Source organism: Liolophura sinensis, chromosome 11 (genome assembly GCF_032854445.1).
Source record: "Liolophura sinensis isolate JHLJ2023 chromosome 11, CUHK_Ljap_v2, whole genome shotgun sequence".
In the NCBI taxonomy this organism is placed as follows: Eukaryota; Metazoa; Mollusca; class Polyplacophora; order Chitonida; family Chitonidae; genus Liolophura; species Liolophura sinensis.
This window is the reverse complement of record NC_088305.1, coordinates 23,793,954-23,814,145: the sequence shown is the minus strand read 5'-3', so window position 1 is coordinate 23,814,145 and position 20,192 is coordinate 23,793,954. Positions and strand designations below refer to the sequence as shown.

General features: G+C 39.5%; 1 protein-coding gene across 3 annotated transcripts; it reads right to left on the bottom strand.

Moving 5' to 3' along the window:
• Positions 1-217: 217 nt before the first annotated feature.
• Positions 218-17,721, bottom strand: LOC135478024 (SAP domain-containing ribonucleoprotein-like). 3 transcript variants are annotated; one of them, XM_064758284.1, is made up of 12 exons: positions 17,677-17,721; positions 16,795-16,948; positions 16,564-16,590; positions 13,965-14,002; positions 13,328-13,425; positions 10,381-10,438; positions 9,594-9,664; positions 8,461-8,542; positions 7,495-7,566; positions 6,856-6,927; positions 5,716-5,811; positions 218-3,654 (listed from the first exon to the last, which is right to left on the bottom strand). In XM_064758284.1, the coding sequence occupies exons 1-12, from the start codon at positions 17,719-17,721 to the stop codon at positions 3,613-3,615; spliced, it is 855 nt and encodes a 284-aa protein (XP_064614354.1). In that variant the 3' UTR covers positions 218-3,612. The 3 variants fall into 3 exon arrangements, with proteins under 3 accessions (XP_064614354.1, XP_064614355.1, XP_064614356.1); XM_064758285.1 differs by having other exon boundaries at positions 16,564-16,587; XM_064758286.1 differs by lacking the exon at positions 16,564-16,590.
• Between the last annotated feature and the right edge of the window lie 2,471 nt (positions 17,722-20,192).

Here is a 20,192-nt window from a genome sequence, read left to right as displayed (position 1 = left end):
AAACGGATTGTTAACTGTTAAGGTCCAAAAAAACGAAAGAAGAAATCTGAAAAGCTTTCATAACTTTTTAAACTGCTATGAACCTTTTATGAAAAGCAGAGCCATGACAGTATTTCTTACCCCTGCTGAAGGAGCTGAGGTCTAAACATCTTAAGTTTGCACTAAATAAGCAACAAACAAATCAAATAAATAAAGGATTTTATTTTAGGATGCGGCATTACAAATTTACAGCTTTAAGAAATACACAAACCAATCTAAATTTTTAGCAAAGACTTTATTTCCATATTCAAATGCAAAGTACAACTTAAAACCGATTTCAATGATGATTTTACAATATGGTTCAAAAGATGGTTTATTTACAGTTGAATAGTGATATAATGCTCTTTAAAAAATACCTACAAACAAAAAAAAGTAAAAAAAAAATTACATACATAGCTTTACTAAACGTACATAGGGCATACGAATACAATCCCACAGAAACAATAGGTCTCACGTGCTACACCTGTTCATTTACTTACCAAAAAAAAAAATCCAGCGTCATCGTAAAAGACTGAAAAATTCTGTTAGTGTGCCTTGAAATATTTTTTAGTTCAAAATGGAACTAATAGAGAGCTTTTTAGCCTCCTAAGCTTAACATAGCTACAATGCACTAATGGTCATTTCACGTCATTGCTGCACCGTGCGCGCATGCTATAAAGGCAACTCACAGGTAGGCAAGCACCGATATGATAGAACCACTATCTATTCCAGGTCATTAAAGGACCGATTAAACTAACAGATCAACTACACTACCTGGAAATTACGTCCCAAACATATTCAGATTTGAACAATATAACAAATATGCAATCTCCCTGTGGTGCCTCAATTAAGAAAATATAGAATGGACAGAGAAAACTTAGTATCAGAGGTACATGTTGGCCTACAGGAAAGCTCGCAAAGGTACATGCAGGCCTATATGAAAACTCGCAAAGGTGCATGTAGGCCTAAATGAAAACTCGCAAAGGGACATGTAGGCCTAAATGAAAACTCGCAAAGGGACATGTAGGCCTAAATGAAAACTCGCAAAGGTACATGTAGGCCTTAATGAAAACTCGCAAAGGTACATGTAGGCCTATATGAAAACTCGCAGAACAATACTTGATTTATTCTCTGTGAAAAATCTCATTTATACGATACAAGTGCTTGGATGCGGAAACATGAATCCTAACCGAAACAAAACTATAATGTAGGCCTACATAAAAATTGGCAAAGGTACATGTAGGCCTAAATGATTTATTTATTTATTTATTTATTTGATTGGTGTTTTACGCCGTACTCAAGAACATTTCACTTATACGACGGCGGCCAGCATTATTGTGGGTGGAAACGGGGCACAGCCCGGGGGAAACCAACGATCATCCGCAGGTTGCTGACAGACCTTCCCACTTACGGCCGGAGAGGAAGCCAGCATAAGCTGGACTTGAACTCACAGCGACCGCACTGGTGAGAGGCTCCTGGGTCATTACGCTGCGCTAGCGCGCTAACCGACTGAGCCACGGAGGCCCCGGCCTAAATGAAAACTCGCAAAGTGACATGTAGGCCTAAATGAAAACTCGCAAAGGGACATGTAGGCCTAAATGAAAACTCGCAAAGGGACATGTAGACCTAAATGAAAACTTGCAAAGGGACACATAGGCCTAAATGAAAACTTGCAAAGGTACATGTAGGCCTAAATGAAAACTCGCAGAATACTTGATTTATTCTCGGTGAAAAATCTCATTTATATGATACAAGTGCTTGGATGCGAAAACATGAATCCTAACCGAAACAAAACTATACATAATTGCGTTTCTGTATACATAAATGGTGGTACAATTAAAATGATTGACCAAGGTGGTAAACCGTAATGTGACAAAATGTAGGTGTCCGCTGTCTGGATACACACAGATATTGGGGTGAACGTACACGGTGTATTGTACATATTTTAATGAGGAAGCTTTCGAGGGGGGTATGGCGTGCCACATACATATAGGTGGCCAAGAAAAAAAGAAAAAAGGCGTCCATTATTGTCTTTCACCTACTGTTTAAAATATAAAATGCACTTTAGGAAGAGTGTGACTCTTCAAAATAATACATTTGATAACACTAAAGTTTTTACAGAAATTTCACAGAAATCATAGGATGAATAAATCGGGATCAAGCAAAATGTGTCAATTGAGAACTTTAAGTGAAACTTTAAGTGAAATATATTCACCATCCTCAGATTAAATTACAAATGAAATAGTCATTATCATCGTACTAAACTTTAAGTAGAACACAGTAATCGTCCTCAGACTACACGTCAGGTGAAATAGAGTATTGACTGGTGTTTTACGTCATGCTCGAGAGTATGGTGGGAGGAAACTGGGCAGAGTCCCTCTTTCTGTATTCGATTCGTCACATGGCATAATAAATTTGAATGTAAAAGTGTGCATTTAAATAACTTGGATATGTCTTTTATACTTAAAAACTCGGGGGAGCTATCCTTATACAGGTATTAAATTTAATACATTTGCTAATCAAATCAAAAGACATTCCTGAATAATTATGACAATGCTTGCCAGCTGTTGGCACAGTCAATCTCATAAATTTTCACGAAACCAATCAATGAAAGATGCACAAGTAGATATACATACAGTACATGTAATCAAACAGAATTATCCCAAATCACTCCGATGTTACCTAATAACAGGGTGTTGAGCCCTAAAACAAATGGCTGATCAAGTGAAACATCAGGAATGAATTGATCCCAGTGGATTACATCCAGGGTAGTATTGTACGAGAATTGATAAAGTCACATATGAACCATCATGTATCACATGATCTCCACTCGATACCGACTTCACGCCCAACCCCCCCCCTACCCCCACCCCAACCAAAATCACACCCTACGAGACATTGGTGTGGCTCAGCCAGTACTCCTGATCCAAGAATTGTGACATTTACCTCTACATGGCTCATGTGGATTGTTAAAAGACACTACTGTACAACTTAGTTTAAATTCAGTTCAAGTGAAAATATGGTTGTCAAATACATATGTATTTTATTTAGTTAATTGATGTTTTACGCCGTACTCAAGAATATTTCACTTATACAATGGTGGCCAGCATTATGGTGGGTGGAAACCGGGCAGAGCCCGGGGAAACCCACGACCATCCGCAGGTTGCTGCAAACCTTCTCACCTACGGCCGGCCCCACAAATACATATGTATTGACTGTGAACAGAAATTACAGTGAATGCCAAAACATAATATCGCGCTGTTATTAAAATACACTTTGCTTAATACAGAAGAGAAGTTCAGAGATGTTGCTACATCGGTTTTCTGGATGAGAGAGTGTTACCATGTCAACCTGTCAAAACTTTGCTGCTTTATGCACTACCCTATTTTGCATGAGATTTTAGCTTCCCATAGGTAGGTGCTTTAAGCTCTTCGCTTTTCCCCACTGGGATTTGAACTCGATATGCCCAATGAGATAACTGAGGTATGGCACTGGCTTACATCCAATTTCATTATCCTTTACACTTCATAAAAGATCACAGCACAAAGTAATCTGCAATGAGCAAATATGAAGTCCACCAGCCTCTATCAACTCTCATTGCATCCCAAATCGTTCTGCCCTCTTCCTCTTCTTGGCCTGGAGGTACAAAAAATACCCAAGGTCATGAATATTCATTTGATAATTTCAAGATGTTGTCCCATACCCTGAACACCCAAAACATGAACATAAACAACACACAGAGAGATCACAATCTTTCATTAGGACAAAAGTTCAAGTCTGTTTCCAGGAAGAAGCTTCATACTTGTCCCTGTCGGCTATTGTCTAGTTACATGTATCAGCATGTCACCAGAGCACAAAATGTTACACTCCAATTTACATCAAATGTCCATCAAATTAGGAGGTTACTTAGGTGACGAATCAAAGAAGATGTGAGAACATTTTGTGCCAGATTTCTAACCACTGCCTTAATAGAACAAAGTGAGGTATATTTTGCTGTATCATGAGCAGCCTTATACCCCATTACCAGCATGGCTATACAGGGCTTCCTCTGGGTCAGTATTTTTTTTTTTAGCCGGTCACTTTAACCACTCATCAGATTTTGTAGCCAATACAATTTTTCTTTAGCCATACTTTTTTAGTGGCCTTGACTTAATCTTTGTGATCTTCAACTGACTGAATGGGAGATGTATCTATGACACTTGCTGGTCTCCATCTGTAATTCGTTTTATCTGCTTTGGTATACCTACTAGAATCAGTCTGGTCTCTTCCAGCTATATCTGGAGTTTATCCCATGCCACATTCAGAACAATTGCCCTCAAAATGATGGCAGCTTTTGTTTTTTGAAAAAAATCAAACCCTTTTTCAATTAATCTGTGTAGGGTCCTTGTAAAATGCAATTTCTTCTATCAGAAGAATTTGTTACAAAATAAATTTATAAATTTAGTTCAACGGTGGAAGGGTTAAAAGGGAAGTTACCTCCCTTGAAGGAAATGACTATATTTATCTCCCTTAACAAACTTTGTTTCATTTATTTTTTTGTTCTTTAGATTTGGCTATGAAAGGCATCCCCAAAAATGCCATGATTCTCGTTCATTAGTTAACAAAAATGATTTTCAAGCCTTATCTAATGAAAGTCAACTTCCAAGAATGCGGAACTCTCTTTCTAGATTTCTGTCAATTAAAATCGCCGTGACTAGGTGGTTGTTGTTTCGCTGAAATGAAGCCGTTTGAAATACAAGTAAATGGATTGTTTTTATCAGAAAAACAGCGAAAATACGCATAAAACCACAGAAAACCACAGAAATCATGCCTGAAAATTACTAGGAAAACTGTCCAGGTATTTTGTGTATAACGTTTGTACATTTTCTTTGTAAATAAATCCAACACCAAAAACATTCGCATAGTTTTGAATTTTACCGCCATTTCAAAAAATTGTTCTAAATTTGCGACGATGGCGAGCACCAGCGGAACTCTGCTACCTTTTCTTTTTTTAAATTATTTAAAAAAACGGATGTGATGTTTGCTTAAAAAAATAAAACAAACGCACGTGGTTAATACAAAACTGTTATGACGTTCACCAACCCAATATTTCCGTTAGAAAAGTGAACAACACATGGCCACGTGCATTGAAATCTTCACACTGTCGTAATTTCCACCTCTTCAATAGCCAGTATACATTCTTGGGTAAATAATTTTATTGCCAGAAACATTCGCCATTTCCCTGATTTTATCGCCAATCCAAATTTTCATTCGCAATTTCCGACAATGGGGAGAACCAGCAGAAGCCCTGGCTGTGTAATCTTTTCACAGTCAAACCCTGTTAAATCGAAAATGAGACTTGGTGTGCAAACTTACAAAATAGTAGACAGCAGCTGGAGTGAACACTAACCCAGGCACTGAGAACACGTGAGAATTGGGAGTAGTTGCTACATTTCGCACACAGTCAATGTCGTCTTCATGGACACAAGCTCATCGTGCAAGCTTGTAATATATAAGACAACAGCACAGAGACTAAAACCACAGCAGTGATGACAGTAATGGTCACTGTGATGACAGTGTGATAGCTGGCAAATGGTCACAAATCACCAACTCCATGGCCACCATTTTGCTAGGCTGCACACAAAGCCTTGCTTTCTATCTACTGTCCCCACAGTCTTCATGCACCTACAATACAACTAAGCTAACACCCCTACTCACCTCAACATCATCTGAGGACAGCGTACCTGTTACCCCCGAGGGCGCCACAGCACCAAACCTTGCCTTCCTCTTGTTTATCTTGTCCTGCTCTTCTATCTGAACAGGAATCGTACAAGGGGTCTCATTAGCAGATCGACTGTGGGCTTGTGGCTAGGGGTAAGAGTAGTGTGTGTGTTTTTGGGGGGTGGGGGTGGGTGGGGGTAGGTTGATGGGATTTATGTACATGTATCATGTTCTTTTAAGAGTCAATGGTGGAAATAAAAGATTACCGAAAAAACAAAAACAAAATAAAAATGTGAACTAACCAGCATATCGTAAATTGAAATACGGCGTGTTCATTTGGCTGATTAAAGAACAATATCTTAATATTCCATTGGTAGTTTACATTGGTACATGGTGTTTCATGTTCTGTATTATTTGGTCAACCTCTGGGACCAGATTCCACAAAGCCATTTCTAAGTTTAGTGAAAATCTAAAACATCTTTACAATGCGTAGTTTTTGGTTCTGGAAGTAGAAATTTGGACAGATTTATCTTAAACATGGGCAACAAAATTTTAATTTCTGAAGCCGAAAAATAAGCTTGATGATCATAATTCAATTTTTAATTCAGAAATGGCTCTGTGGAATCAGCCCCAAAGCATATATAAAGAACTTAAGTTAGAAGTGAGGAACGATAAAATATGTAAAACTTAAGATGTATCTTTTCTTAGAGAAAGACAAAACTATCTAGTACCACATATCCCTCTTTTGATAACGGTCTTCCCAGCTGTCAATAAGTGGTCAACTGATTGCACAGAATAACGTTTGTTGAAGACCACATGCATGTATCTTCCATAAAAACGGTATACCTGTCTAAATGTCACAAAATGCATGGTCCATCAATAACTGACCAAAGTTTGGCGGTTTACAACCAAATAAAATCATTATGAAAATGATGCTAAAAGTGACTTGTTTGTATCATTAAAGACAACAAGCTTCATGAAACTGTGCAAATTCCTTCTCTGCAAAACATAGTCCTTTCAGAATGTTTCACAATATTGGTTGCAGAGGAGGTTGAAAAGGCTGAACAATCAGGGCAATTACTACATATTCGTACAGTTAAATAATGTTCAGTCTTTACTCTTAAATGTTTTATTTACCTTAGACAACGTTGGGGCAACTGATGTTCCGAATCTCTCAGACCTTTGCTGAAGCTTCTCAATCTCCGCGACCTGGAGAATAAACATAGATCCGACTAGCAAATAACACCTTATTACATGTCACCCGTATTACCTGGAGAACAGACATAGATCCGACTAGCAAATAACACCTTATTAAATGTCACCCACATTACCTGGAGAACAGACATAGATCCGACTAGCAAATGACACCTTATTACATGTCACCAAGATTACCTGGAGAACAGACATAGATCCGACTAGCAAATGACACCTTATTACATGTCACCCATATTACCTGCAGAACAGACACAGGTCTGACTAGTAAATGACACCTTATTACATGTCACCAAGATTATCTGGAGAACAGACATAGATCCGACTAGCAAATAACACCTTATTAAATATCACTCACATTGCCTGGAGAACAGACATAGATCCAACTAGCAAATGACACCTTATTATATGTCACCAAGATTACCTGGAGAACAGATCCAATTAGCAAACTTCACCAGGCCATCACGGAATTTATGTTAGTTGCTTTTTATGCCAAGCTTGTCTAGAGGGCTGTTCTTTTCAACCCTCAGATGCTACATGGAAGTTTCCAAACTGTTCCCTTACCTTGGATAAGGATGTAGACACCACGGTACCAAATCTTTCTGCTCTCTTTTTCAACTTGTCCAGATCAGCAGCCTAAAATGACAGAGCAAATATGTATTGTTCATAATCGTAAATTCCAGTAACAATTTCACAAAAGTCTGACCACAAAAGAGCATCTTTAGAGGCAAATAAATATCAATAGATACTACTTCAGTGCAAAAATTTACATTTTCCCAGTAGGATATCATTCTACCTACCAAACACATCTCAAAGTACCATTCTAGGGGCCTCCGTGGCACAGTCGGTTAGCGCGCTTGTGCACCCTAATGACCCAAGAATCTCTCACCAATGCCATTGCTGTAAGTTCAAGTCCAGCTCATGCTTGACATCCTCTCCGGCCATATGTGGGAAGGCCTTGCAACCTGCGGATGGTTGTGGGTTTTCCCCAGGCTCTGCCCGGTTTCCTCCCACCATAATGCTGGCCGCCGTCGTATAAGTGAAATATTCTTGAGTACGGTGTAAAACACCAATGAAATAAATAAATAAATCAAAACAAAGTACCATTCTAAATTCAATGCCACACTCAAAAATTGTTCATTTGTGCAATGATGGTCAGTTTATGGTAGAAGAAAACTGGACAGCTCGAGGTAAACCACAGACCCTTGGCAAATTACTGAGGAACATTCCCAAGTTTGTCCTTCAGATACGCACAATGTGTTGATGGAAGACAAGTGGTCTTCCATGAGTTTCGCCTCCACTGAAGTGTTGCCCAGCACTTATTGTCACCAAGGTTTCATGAACAGTGAAAGCTGGAAAATCTACAAATTCCCTGTTCATATTCAGTTTTGAACCCACATCTCATGTGTCCTAAATGTAGCCAGTGAAAGCCACAGCAGCTCAAGCAAATTGACAATGTACTGCTCCCAGCATAAGGGTTTTCAGATTTGCTTTAACAGAATCATAAATACTTTCTCATTAGGTACATACTGTGACAGGTGTGTTCACAATCTTCCCTGGTTTTTGTGTAGCGCCTGCTGTTGTTGTTGTTGTTGTGGTTGAAAGGCCAAATCTGAAAGCAATAGGATGTAGATATATTTTAAAAGAATTATGGTACACATATGTACTCTTATTCCTCAACCTTTTAGCATAAGAAACAGCAACTTTCAGAGCAATTTATACACATTTTTAATTTGATTTCTGAGACAAAACTACTTTGGTTGGGTTAGCCAATTTCAGGGCTTCACAAAAAGTATAATTTTATCAGTCTACTCAGAAAAATGCCTTCAGAATATGCTTGAATAAACAGCTTGCAAACATTCAAAAAGGTTGAAGAATTACAGCATATATAGTGCACATACTGTAGTGCCATTGACCTACATATATTTCAGCCAAGGAGTGCGTTTTTGGAGGTCAATTCATACTCTTACAAAGCATTTGTGCCTTCCAAATAAATCTCAAAACACCTCTGTAATATAAACAGAGCTCCCTGAGCCTTTTTCTTTGATCCAGTTGGTTTTCCAACTTGATCTGAGCCTGTATAACCTGAACCAGCAGCATTTTGTCAGAATCAGAGAATACTTGTAGCAGTTTTCACCAAAACAAAAGACTGGCAGAAAGAACTCAAATTAATTTAACATCCCTTGCTCTCATGGAAGCATGGAATAAAAAGAAATATATAAGGGGATATATCAGAAAAGAACAATATTATTATTCTACAGTTCAGTGATCTGCTTATGTGTCCACGCAGAGCAAGGCAAAGCACAAGGGACACGAAGAGCAAGGCAGAGCACAAGGGACACGAAGAGCAAGGCTGAGCACAAGGGACACGAACAACAAGGCAGAGCACAAGGGACACAAAGAGCAAGGCAGAGCACAAGGGACACGAAGAGCAAGGCAGAGCAGAAGGGACACAAAGAGCAAGGCAGAGCACAAGGGACACGAAGAGCAAGGCAGAGCACAAGGGACACAGAGCAAGGCAGAGCACAAGGGACACGAAGCCCAAGGGACACGAAGAGTAAGGCAGAGCACAAGGGCCACGACGTGGGGTTTACACTGGACTCACCCAACCTAGCAGGTATTTACTCAGAATGTCCATGTACTCTTATACCACGTACACATACCGTTCTGCTCTGGATTTCTTCTTGTCAGCCTCTGACTGGACACCAAATCGATCCGTCCGTAGCTTCAGCTTCTGTAACACGCAGAGAAAATATGAAGACTGTTGACTCTACAACGGTTGTCGCAAAGCCGATTCACACTGGAAGTTATGAAAGCACAGATTGTGCCAACAGCACAAAACCTATGCATAGCATACACTTCAATATCTTATTTCCAGATGATACTCCAACCAACTGCACATTTATTCACTTACCACAGTGTCAAAAATGACCACCCATCGCCAGATACCTGTTAATCCCCGTAACTTTAAGCTGCTACCAAGCAAGCGAGATTAGTATTCTAAACTGCGATCTCATCAATCAGTCGCTGATTACAGTAATCTTAGTGAGCGAAAATGTAAATTTACCTATATCAAATTTTTATTTTGGAAGTGTGGAGAGTGGGGGGGGGAGGTGGCAGGGTGGTGATCAAACCCATTAGTACGACTAGCTATGGCTCTTGTTCTTCCTCTTAATTATCTGATTCTTGTTTAATGCCACACTCTAGATTGTTTTTTTATTTTTAGATGGGTGGGCTTTTTTATATCTTTTATTGGTGGGAAAACCAGTGGTATTTTTAATGAGTGTTAGACTGCACAAACAGGCATTTGTTGCATACTGTCACCAAAGCCTCAAGAAAAGTGAGATTAGCCAAATCTATATATTCACTGTTAAATTCCTTGATACAAGCTCATTGCAAGGTGCTGGTGAACTAAAATGAAGTGACAATAATGACCAGAAGACTACAAACCTCTGCATCTGACAGCTGCTTCTTTGCCGTGGTCTCATGTCCATTTGCTGTTCCCTTCCTGAAATAAGCCGACAATGACGACATATGAAACCCTGGCCTCGAAGTACTTCCAAACACAAAATACATACACTAGATCAGCCGTGACTTCAACGACATGCAAGGATATAATCTTTTACTTATTTAAAAGACAAAACCACCGATTTTTGTCTTGGTTTCAGTTGTGTCTAGATCCTTTTCATATACTCTTCCCTCGCATACCTCAGTCAGTATTAATATAACCGATTAAGAAACTAATTTATAAAACAGAAGTGGCGCACGTGAAGCATGTAGGCACTGCAACAACAACATAATACTATATCAGCATACTCTGTCTGGCGATGAGGCAAAGCTGTGCTGTAGCTATATATGCCAAAATATATGTGTATCCCTCACATGAGAGGCCTTTTCACAATACTACGCACGTCATGTGGTGTATGTATGCAGTTGAGCACTGTTTATAAACCTGCACATCAAGGTCACATCTTGCTCAAGATGGATGCCGTGCACGTAGGCCCATAACCAAGGCATATAACAAAGACCTATATACATGTGTGCCTTCAATGTACTGTCATGGCAGCTGAAGCACTGAAATTTAGCTTTAAATTCAGAAATTCACATGCATATACTATCAGAAATTTTAATAAACGTTATTTCAATGGAATATGGAGTGATTGAGTGAGTGCTTGGGGTTTAACGTCGTACTATACAATTTTTCAGTCATATGATGATGAAGGAATCCTTAGGGTACATGTACCTGTAATGTGTCTCCTTGTAGCAGGACGGATTTCCACTGCTCTTTTATCTAGTGCTGCTTCGCTGAGACGACTTACCGAAGACAAGTAAGCCGCCCCGCCCATGCCATTATACTGATACGGGTCAACCAGTCGTTGCACTATCCCCTTCATGCTGAACGCCAAGCGAGGAAGTTACAACTTCCTCTTTTAAAGTCTTAGGTGTGACTCGATCAAGGCTTGATACTGGATCTACCTGTCCGGAAGCGGACGCTCTACCAACTGTGCTATCCGGGCCGGTCAACAATGGAATATGGCCAAGTTAGACAAATCATATGGTGCCTGACGGACGTATGTACCTAACTTCAATTAGATCACACCCACCACGTATAACATGACAACAGTCAAGGCATTTGAGTGAGTGAGTGAGAGCATAGGGTTTAATGTTGTACTTAACAATTTTTCAGTCATATGATGATGAAGGAGTCCTTAACAGTGCATATACATGTAATGTGCCTCCTTGCTGCAGGATGCTTTTCCACCTCACTTTTACCTAGTGCTGCTTCGCTGAAAAGACTTACTAAAAACACTTACCGAACGCAAGTAAACCGCCCCACTCGAGCCATTATACTGATACGAGTCAACCAGTTGTTGCACTATCCCCTTAACGCTGAACGCCAAGCGAGTAAGCTACTACTTCCTCTTTTAAGGTCTTTGGTGTGACCCGACCCAGGATCTACCCCCAAAGCGGACGCTCTACCAACTGAGCCATCGTGCCCTGTCATTTGAAGTTGGCTTATAATTTAAATCAACTACACCATAATATAACTTTATTATCAATGAAGGTATCTGATTGAAGATCTAGTAACGCCTACATTTTGTTCAAGAAAATTTCACCTGTCAACTATTCCTATGTGTTGGTTCTGGGTGAAGGAAATGGGGGTCTAGGCCACAGACTCACGAATATATGATATAAATATAAAGGAATATGAATTAAGGCAATGCAACCGTTAGAACGGAGCAATACAAATTCCCCATCAAAGTGAAGCCCAACTGAAAAACAAACATCTTCGCCACAAGGCCACAGTTTGCTCCATTGGCCTGGCATCCTTAAGGCACTGCAACAGTTAGGATGGAGCAATACATATTCCCCATCAAAGTGCAGGCCAACTGAAAGACAAGCATCTTAGCCACAAAGCTAAAGCTTGTTTCAATGGCCTGACATCACTTACGGTTCATCAGACCTTAAGGCACTGCAACAGTTAAGACAGAGCAATATAAATTCCCCATCAAAGTGCAGGCCAACTGAAAGACAAGCATCTTAGCCACAAGGCCACAGCTTGGTTCAATGGCCTGACATCACTTACGGTTCATCAGACCTTAAGGCACTGCAACAGTTAAGACAGAGCAATACAAATTCCCCATCAAAGTGCAGGCCAAATGAAAGACAAGCATCTTAGCCACAAAGCTAAAGCTTGTTTCAATGGCCTGGCATCACTTACGGTTCATCAGACCTTAAGGCACTGCAACAGTTAAGACAGAGCAATATAAATTCCCCATCAAAGTGCAGGCCAACTGAAAGACAAGCATCTTAGCCACAAGGCCACAGCTTGGTTAAATGGCCTGGCATCACTTACGGTTCATCAGACCTTAAGGCACTGCAACAGTTAAGACAGAGCAATACAAATTCCCCATCAAAGTGCAGGCCAAATGAAAGACAAGCATCTTAGCCACAAGGCTACAGTTTGCTTCAATGGCCTGGCATCACTTACGGTTCATCATACCTTAAGGCACTGCAACAGTTAAGACAGAGCAATACAAATTCCCCATCAAAGTGCAGGCCAACTGAAAGACAAACATCTTAGCCACAAGGCCAAGGCTTGCTTCATTGGCCTGACATCACTTACGGTTCATCAGACCTTAAGGCACTGCAACAGTTAAGACAGAGCAATACATATTCCCCATCAAAGTGCAGGCCAACTGAAAGACAAGCATCTTAGCCACAAGGCCAAGGTTTGCTTCAATGGCCTGGCATCACTTACGGTTCATCATACCTTAAGGCACTGCAACAGTTAAGACAGAGCAATACAAATTCCCCATCAAAGTGCAGGCCAACTGAAAGACAAACATCTTAGCCACAAGGCCAAGGCTTGCTCCATTGGCCTGGCATCACTTACGGTTCATCAGACATAGTGATTTTCGCCCGGACAGGTTTCTCTGTGACTACACTTGTGGTTTGTGTGTTACTGGCAGGGATGGCGGCTTTATTTTGTACCTGAAAACAAATAATGATGGAATAATAAATTACATCTACTCCAAAACAATCTATTATAATGATGGCATTTAGCCGGCCTTTGAAAACAAAATCTGCAACAGGCAAAGTCCAGATGTCTGTTAGTCGGATCAATTTTTTGGCCTTACCATCGATTAAAATCCATCGACAGAAATCTCCTGGGATTTCCCTTTAATTTACTACCTGACTAAACTGGCATGTTTGAGACACAATTTCCAGGTCATTTTACAGCAATGGGAACAGAGCAAACTAGAGATTTGCATTTTAGAACCTCTCCATGGATGACAGACGACTGGTTTTGTCCCTCAGTTAATTTTTTTCACACTGAGAAATAGACAGCTAGGCACTGAACCTGGAACTATTGGATTTTGGACTGGTACAAATCTGGCATTTACTGTGACACTTTGTTTTCTATGTCGTGAAGATCTAACATTTCCAGTCACAGTACATAAAGGTCTTCATGTATCTCTATATTTGTAACAATGTGGGTGCTACTACAGGTGTACGGAAGTCAAGCTTACATCTGTGGTCTCTTCATGAAGTAGGGAATCATCTATACCTGAAAGTAAAAGATAAATGGCCTTTAATATTTTAATACTGACTGAAAAAAAAAATAACAGGACAATAAAGAAGCTATTAAAGTCTATGGTGTCGTCAGTTTTTTTCATGATCAATGGAACGCTTCTCCAAAACTTTACTTTGAAAGCAACATATAGTGATATCATTCATTTCTCGTAATTGAGAATTAACTGCCCAGCTCCTCTGCTATAATTGTGGGGGGTTTCTTAGCAGCTAGTACAAAAATCTATACATGTGTAACAAACCACAGGCTTCACTGCATGATTTATTTTAATTATTAATTCAACAGGCGTTCAATGCAAGGCTAAGAAAAATTTCACTTATCAGATGGTAGTTAAGTTTTTGAAAGCGGGCTTCACAATTCAAATCAGCTGTATGCCACCTTTCCTGTGGGTAATATGAATAAATGCACCCTAGGCCACATCTTGTTATAAAGGAACACGCACCTTTGTACTTTAGGTTTCTTTCTTTGAAATAATAACAATAATACAAGACAGTGTGGTCTTGTACTAATGTATATGTCATGCCTTAAAGCCTTTGTATTGTGCTGCCTCACAGAAAAGTCATGCTAAAGACACCCGACACCAGACATTATTTTGACATCATGATAACCCATACATGACTTACTGCAAGTCTTCAACCTTTTCAACTACTAAAGCTACATGTATGTTTTCAGTGGAATGCATATAATTATAATGAAAATGAGACTAAAAATGATTTCTTTCTGTTTAAAAAACATTAAACATGCAAGCTTCGTAAAACGGTGCAAATTATTTTTTACAATTACACCCCACAGTTCTCACAGAATGTTTCAACATATTGGAGACATAGGCCGTTGAAAATTAGGGCATCCTTCTATAGCCGTCCGTGCAAAGAGAGGATAACACTATAACATGACCACTGTGATTTACATTTATGTGTGCATGAGTGTAATCTATGTGTACATGAGTGTAATATATGTGTGCATGAGTGTAATCTGTGTGTGCATGAGTGTCATTTATATGTGCATGAGTGTAATCTATGTGTACACGAGTGTAATCTATGTGTACACGAGTGTAATCTATGTGTAAGTTTTCAAACCTTACAAACATGACTAATCCACAAACAAGTCTTCAAGAAACTTGAAACTACTTTTTTTAAACTTCAAAGTTTGTTCTTTCAAGACGTTTTGCCAGGTTTGCCTTGTCTTACAGGACAAAACATGCAATAAAAAAGGATAACACTGTGATACATTTAGAAGTAGTTCTCCTCAGAGTTCTCTGCTATAATGAAGTACATCATTTATACCTTAAAGTACATATTTTACATATATAAAATACACAAATTGTAGGTTTTGCTTTTGCATTTGCCGAATAATTGCGGAAACAGTCAAAATGCAACCAGCTAATTATCATAATAATATATTTGAATGAATAACCAAACCAGGCACTATACCTTTCGCTTTGTGAATATTTTTTCATTTCGAGAAGTTGGTGTCCAACATCGTAGCTTTTGTTCTAAATTAAATGAGTTGATGCGTGATTGAAAGTGTACATGTATGTTGTAAAACCTATGTGGATGATTTCAGATCCTACGTCAATCATAAGTGGATGCGATATACCCATCTTGGCCGTGTGATCGGCATATTATATGAACATCTTCCTCCAATATCACACCCTTCCTACATGGATATCCAGACCCATATCCATGCCAGATATATTATTATTATGGAGCAGCACTGTAGGCTTTTGGGGTCACTAATGTCTTTTCAAGATTCTTAATCATGTTAGTTAAAATCTTAATCACTTCATGCTGACATTATCAGCATGCCATAAATGGCCAAAGAAAATTAGTGCTTATGTTGTTCAATGCAAATGTTCACTGGTTTCTTGCTTGTCAAGAGTTACCTGTACATCTGTATAGGCAGGTGCCTGGACAGATGTAGACTTACACATACTGTACTCACATTTAATGTCAGGATCCTATTTCAGTGCAGCACTGATACTGGATTAGAGAGCTTAGGTATAATGAGTTTTTCTATGATTAATTTATAATGTAATTATTTACTTGATATTTCTTTTACATTGTACTCCAGAACATTTCACTTATACAACTGTGGCCAGCATTATAGCGGGAGGAACCAGGGCAGAGAAAAGTGGAAACCTACAACCATCTGCAGGTTGCAGCTAGACCTTCCCTCACATAGCCAGAGAGGAAGCCAACACGAGCTGGACTTGAACTCACAACGGCCAAATTGGTGGGAGGCTACTGGGTCATCGCGCTAAACTAGCATGCTAATCCACTTGGCCAGGCTATGATTGTTACACAGACAGAGTATATCAATATGACAGGTATGAACTTTCATTGACAGGTTACTGGTTGCCAGAGACAGAAGAGCTTGCTGCTGAAAGTAACACAAATATCATGAAGATGCAGTTAAGACACCAATATTGACAATCATGAGGTACTGTGGTCTTAAATTTGCTAGTGCACAGAGAAGTGAATGGTTAAGAGACTTGCTACAAAAGCACCTTCCTCCACCAAATGATAACTGTCACTCACTCATATCCAACTTTGTGTCAGAAACTGCTGTGAAAGAAAAACAGAATTTTTCCATTTATCATTTAAGTCTAGAATGAAAATGTAACTTTGAAACGAATAGTAATCTTGGCAAGATATCATTAAACGCAAATATTCAACTTTACGACTTATTTACAATATTCCCAATGAAACGGAGGCAAATGTTATGCAGATTACAACCCAAGTATAAAATGGGATGCACCATATTCATACCTGGATCAGTGTCGTTCAGTCCAATGGTTGTGTCTCCTATGGACAGGTCTTCTGTATCAGCTTCAAGATGAGCCTGTAATCGCTCTATCAATTCTGTTTTGTTTCCAGAACATGGTAGACCACGTTCTTTTAATTCTTTCTTCAGGTCAGCAACCTACAACAGAAGGTTTTTAAATGGAGCCCACTCTGACGTTGGTTTGGGGCAATCCTTGGCTGAACAAAATTTTTCCAAACCTAACATCAGAGCAATCTTGGGCTATTTTGTATTGGATTTCAAGGCCCACTTCGTTCCACATAGTCAGAGTGTCTTGCAAAATGGAAGACTTTGAAGCAAGTAAATACCAGAGATTGTTGAAGATAGACCTGACCTAGTCTAGTGCCCTAGGACCCTAAGCATTGTAAAGGAGTGACTGGATGGGCGAGGTTCGTTAGTAATCGACAGTTTTCCGAAATTTTACAATTCATAATACCGGGTCAAAGGGGACCCAGCCATGACTAAACGAGGCCCTATGAGCGATGTCATCCTGAGCTAGGAACGGACCCACGGGTCTAATTCATTAGGCCAGGGCTCTACACATGTTCGCTATTTAGATGTGTAAAAATATATAAAAAGGTGCGGGATAGTTATGGTACAAGGTGGATTGGAGCAGAGTTACTTATGTACGTAGAGACCTGAAACAATGACCAAGGATCATGCACAAATGGAGTACTCGTGGCCTTGCACTGGCGTTGTTGTTGCAGTATACGAAATCGAAAGCCTTTAACAACTCAATCACTGCTTTGTACACGCATCTAAACACGACAGCAGCTGGAATTTTCAAACGTGGTGATCCATAAAGATAGTATTCATGCCTACAATCAAAGTTTAAACCCAGAACAAACCTTCAACGAAGACAAGTCAGCAACACTCAACGTAGATTCAGCCATTTTCACCGCAATAGTACTATTTCACCTCCAATTTTAGAGAGCTACAACTTTGCACGTGCTTATCTCCCTTTAGTGGCACGGCCATGCAGTAGTACGTGTGTTCACTGCCGCTCTAGTTCGCGTGCATTTATGCAGTGTTCGTCGCATTTCGACCTCAAGCATGCTATTCAAGCCTAAATATACACGTGTAATGTTCTCGTCAAATATGGCCAATACCTGTGCACTAGCTTCGACTTTTAATTTTTTTATAAAACAAAGATGGCTTAGCATGGCCACTTCGCTCACAATTCAGTGTATCAATTAACCGTTAAATCAACATCCAAAGTCAAATTTCTCAAAAACAAGCTCGCTAATAAAAATACGACCATAATCTGTTCTTTTGTTTTTTAAAAACTTAAAATCCGCGCCATACATGTTCCCAAAAATACCTAATTATATAGGCATCACATTAAAGAAAACAAAATTTTGGAGGACATCATTATGTATACTGAAGGTTAAAATTTCTACCTTTCCCATTTCGGGTTTAATATGTCGAATTTTCAACGTTTTGCCCGAGATAAGTCAGAGATTTGACTGTTTCAAAACCTCGGCTTGAATTAGCGTCGTTCCAACCAAGCCGGGAAAGTGGTTTACAGCGTGCATGAGATCGATGTCTCTGTCATTTGGCTTTCCTTCAGCTCCAGATTTATGATGTATATTGGACAATCACCAGGGGAAATTATGCTGTTGTTGTTGTGCGGTATTCTATACATATTCTATTAATTCAACATAAACATTCTGTTACACTAACACGATGTATAATATGAGAGAATATTATGTTATAATAACAGAATACATTCTAGCATCACTCAGACAACAGACATTCTCTTATAATTAACAGATTATTACTATTTTTTTTTCTTTTCTTTCTTTTTTTTTTCTTTTTTTTTTACTCCCAGCATCAACAAAAATGCGTCATTTGATTGAGTATTTACCTCAATAATACACTTTTTATTTATAGATTTGTGGTCTACATTATACTCGTTTTTAGAATGCGCCTCTGTTGCATGTGTGACGTTAGATAAGCCAGCACCCTTAGATAAGTCCGCGACAGAGTGCTGAGTTTACAGATACATAGGGATCTAGGCCTACATGCATGTTCATTCACATCTTGCACATCTGTGTTTGGCGAGAGACGAAGACAAGTGCTGTGGAATGATGAGATGACAGGCATGTAGCCCGACAATCATTGCATGCATGCAGCAGAAACTACCGGGGTACTATATAGCATGAATGATTCCTTTGAAGAATGACTGACCCTGTTTCCTTTTTCTTCCACATGGATCAGAGGCCTTATACATTAAATATTAATAAAAAATATTTAAAATTATCATCAAGAAATTTAAATATGAGCAAAAATTCACTTGTATAATCAGGAGGTCTGCCATCTTGGAACACTTCACCTAACTGTTATTCCGCTAGGCCTGTCATGTTCGTGCCGAGATGAAATCATTGGTATAGGGCAACGCGAATTTCCCGAGCCAAATCTGTCGGTGGAGCCTATCTCATTGTCGGCTGATTTTATTGCCAGCAAGATACACATAGTACTGTCGTGAATGCCCGCAGTCGATAAAGTTACAACAAACGTTTAAAGTCGTGTAAAATTAACAGGTTTTATGGCCTTCCCGGATTGCTCAGTGGGATATTGGAATGTTGTAGAGAGTTGTGTTCATGGCTTCGCTTTACCATACACCAAACAAAGACGCACTCACGTGGAACAAAAACGCACTCACGTGGAACAAGCCGTCATCTCACACCACTCAGACCAGTAATTCCTAAGTGTGGATTCATGAAAAATAGTCAACTGTACAGACAGTAGTCTGACGTCACATCCTGACGAACACTTGGTTCCATGTGTCAGATCTTTTGTAGACCTGCTATCTCCTGAAATGAAGCAACCTTTCACTGTCTGAGACAGAACACCCTGTCTACGTCATAATGGAAGATGCCGGTAAATTCATTTGGTAGGAAGTGCAACGACTGGTTGACGCATATCAGTATGATGGCTTTGGTGGGGCGACTTACTTGCCTGCGGTAAGTCGTCTCAGTGAAGCAGCACTAGATAAAAGAGAGGTGGAAATCCGTCCTGCAACAAGGAGGCACATTATATGCATTCTAAGGACTCCTTCGTCGACATATGACAGAAGAATTCTTTAATACGACGTTAAACTCCAAGCACTCACTCATTTGGTAAGGCTACTTAAATAGTGCTCCTAATAACATTGTTTTAGTCATATTGTGAGCAGTCCAATAAATTTATGGTGATATTTGTAAGAACTTTTCTTGTCAAACTGGATACGTACCAGATACGCCCCATTGCCGCAATTCGATCATCACATTACACGTAGCCACCTAGTACTTAGGTTCTCCAGTAACAGACTACACAGCGGAGGTGAGGAAGACAATGCTGATGGTGCTGACCGAGTAATGCG

Bases quoted from the DNA above. Each gene is read 5' to 3' on its own strand.
- LOC135478024 (XM_064758284.1), bottom strand. From the start codon at position 17,721: ATGGCTGAATCTACGTTGAGTGTTGCTGACTTGTCTTCGTTGAAG. The intron at 10,439-13,327 runs GTAAGTGATGCC...GGCTTATTTCAG, and splicing joins ATCACTATGTCTGATGAACC to GAAGGGAACAGCAAATGGAC. The intron at 7,567-8,460 runs GTATGTACCTAA...CTGTCATTTTAG, and splicing joins TTGTGAACACACCTGTCACA to GCTGCTGATCTGGACAAGTT.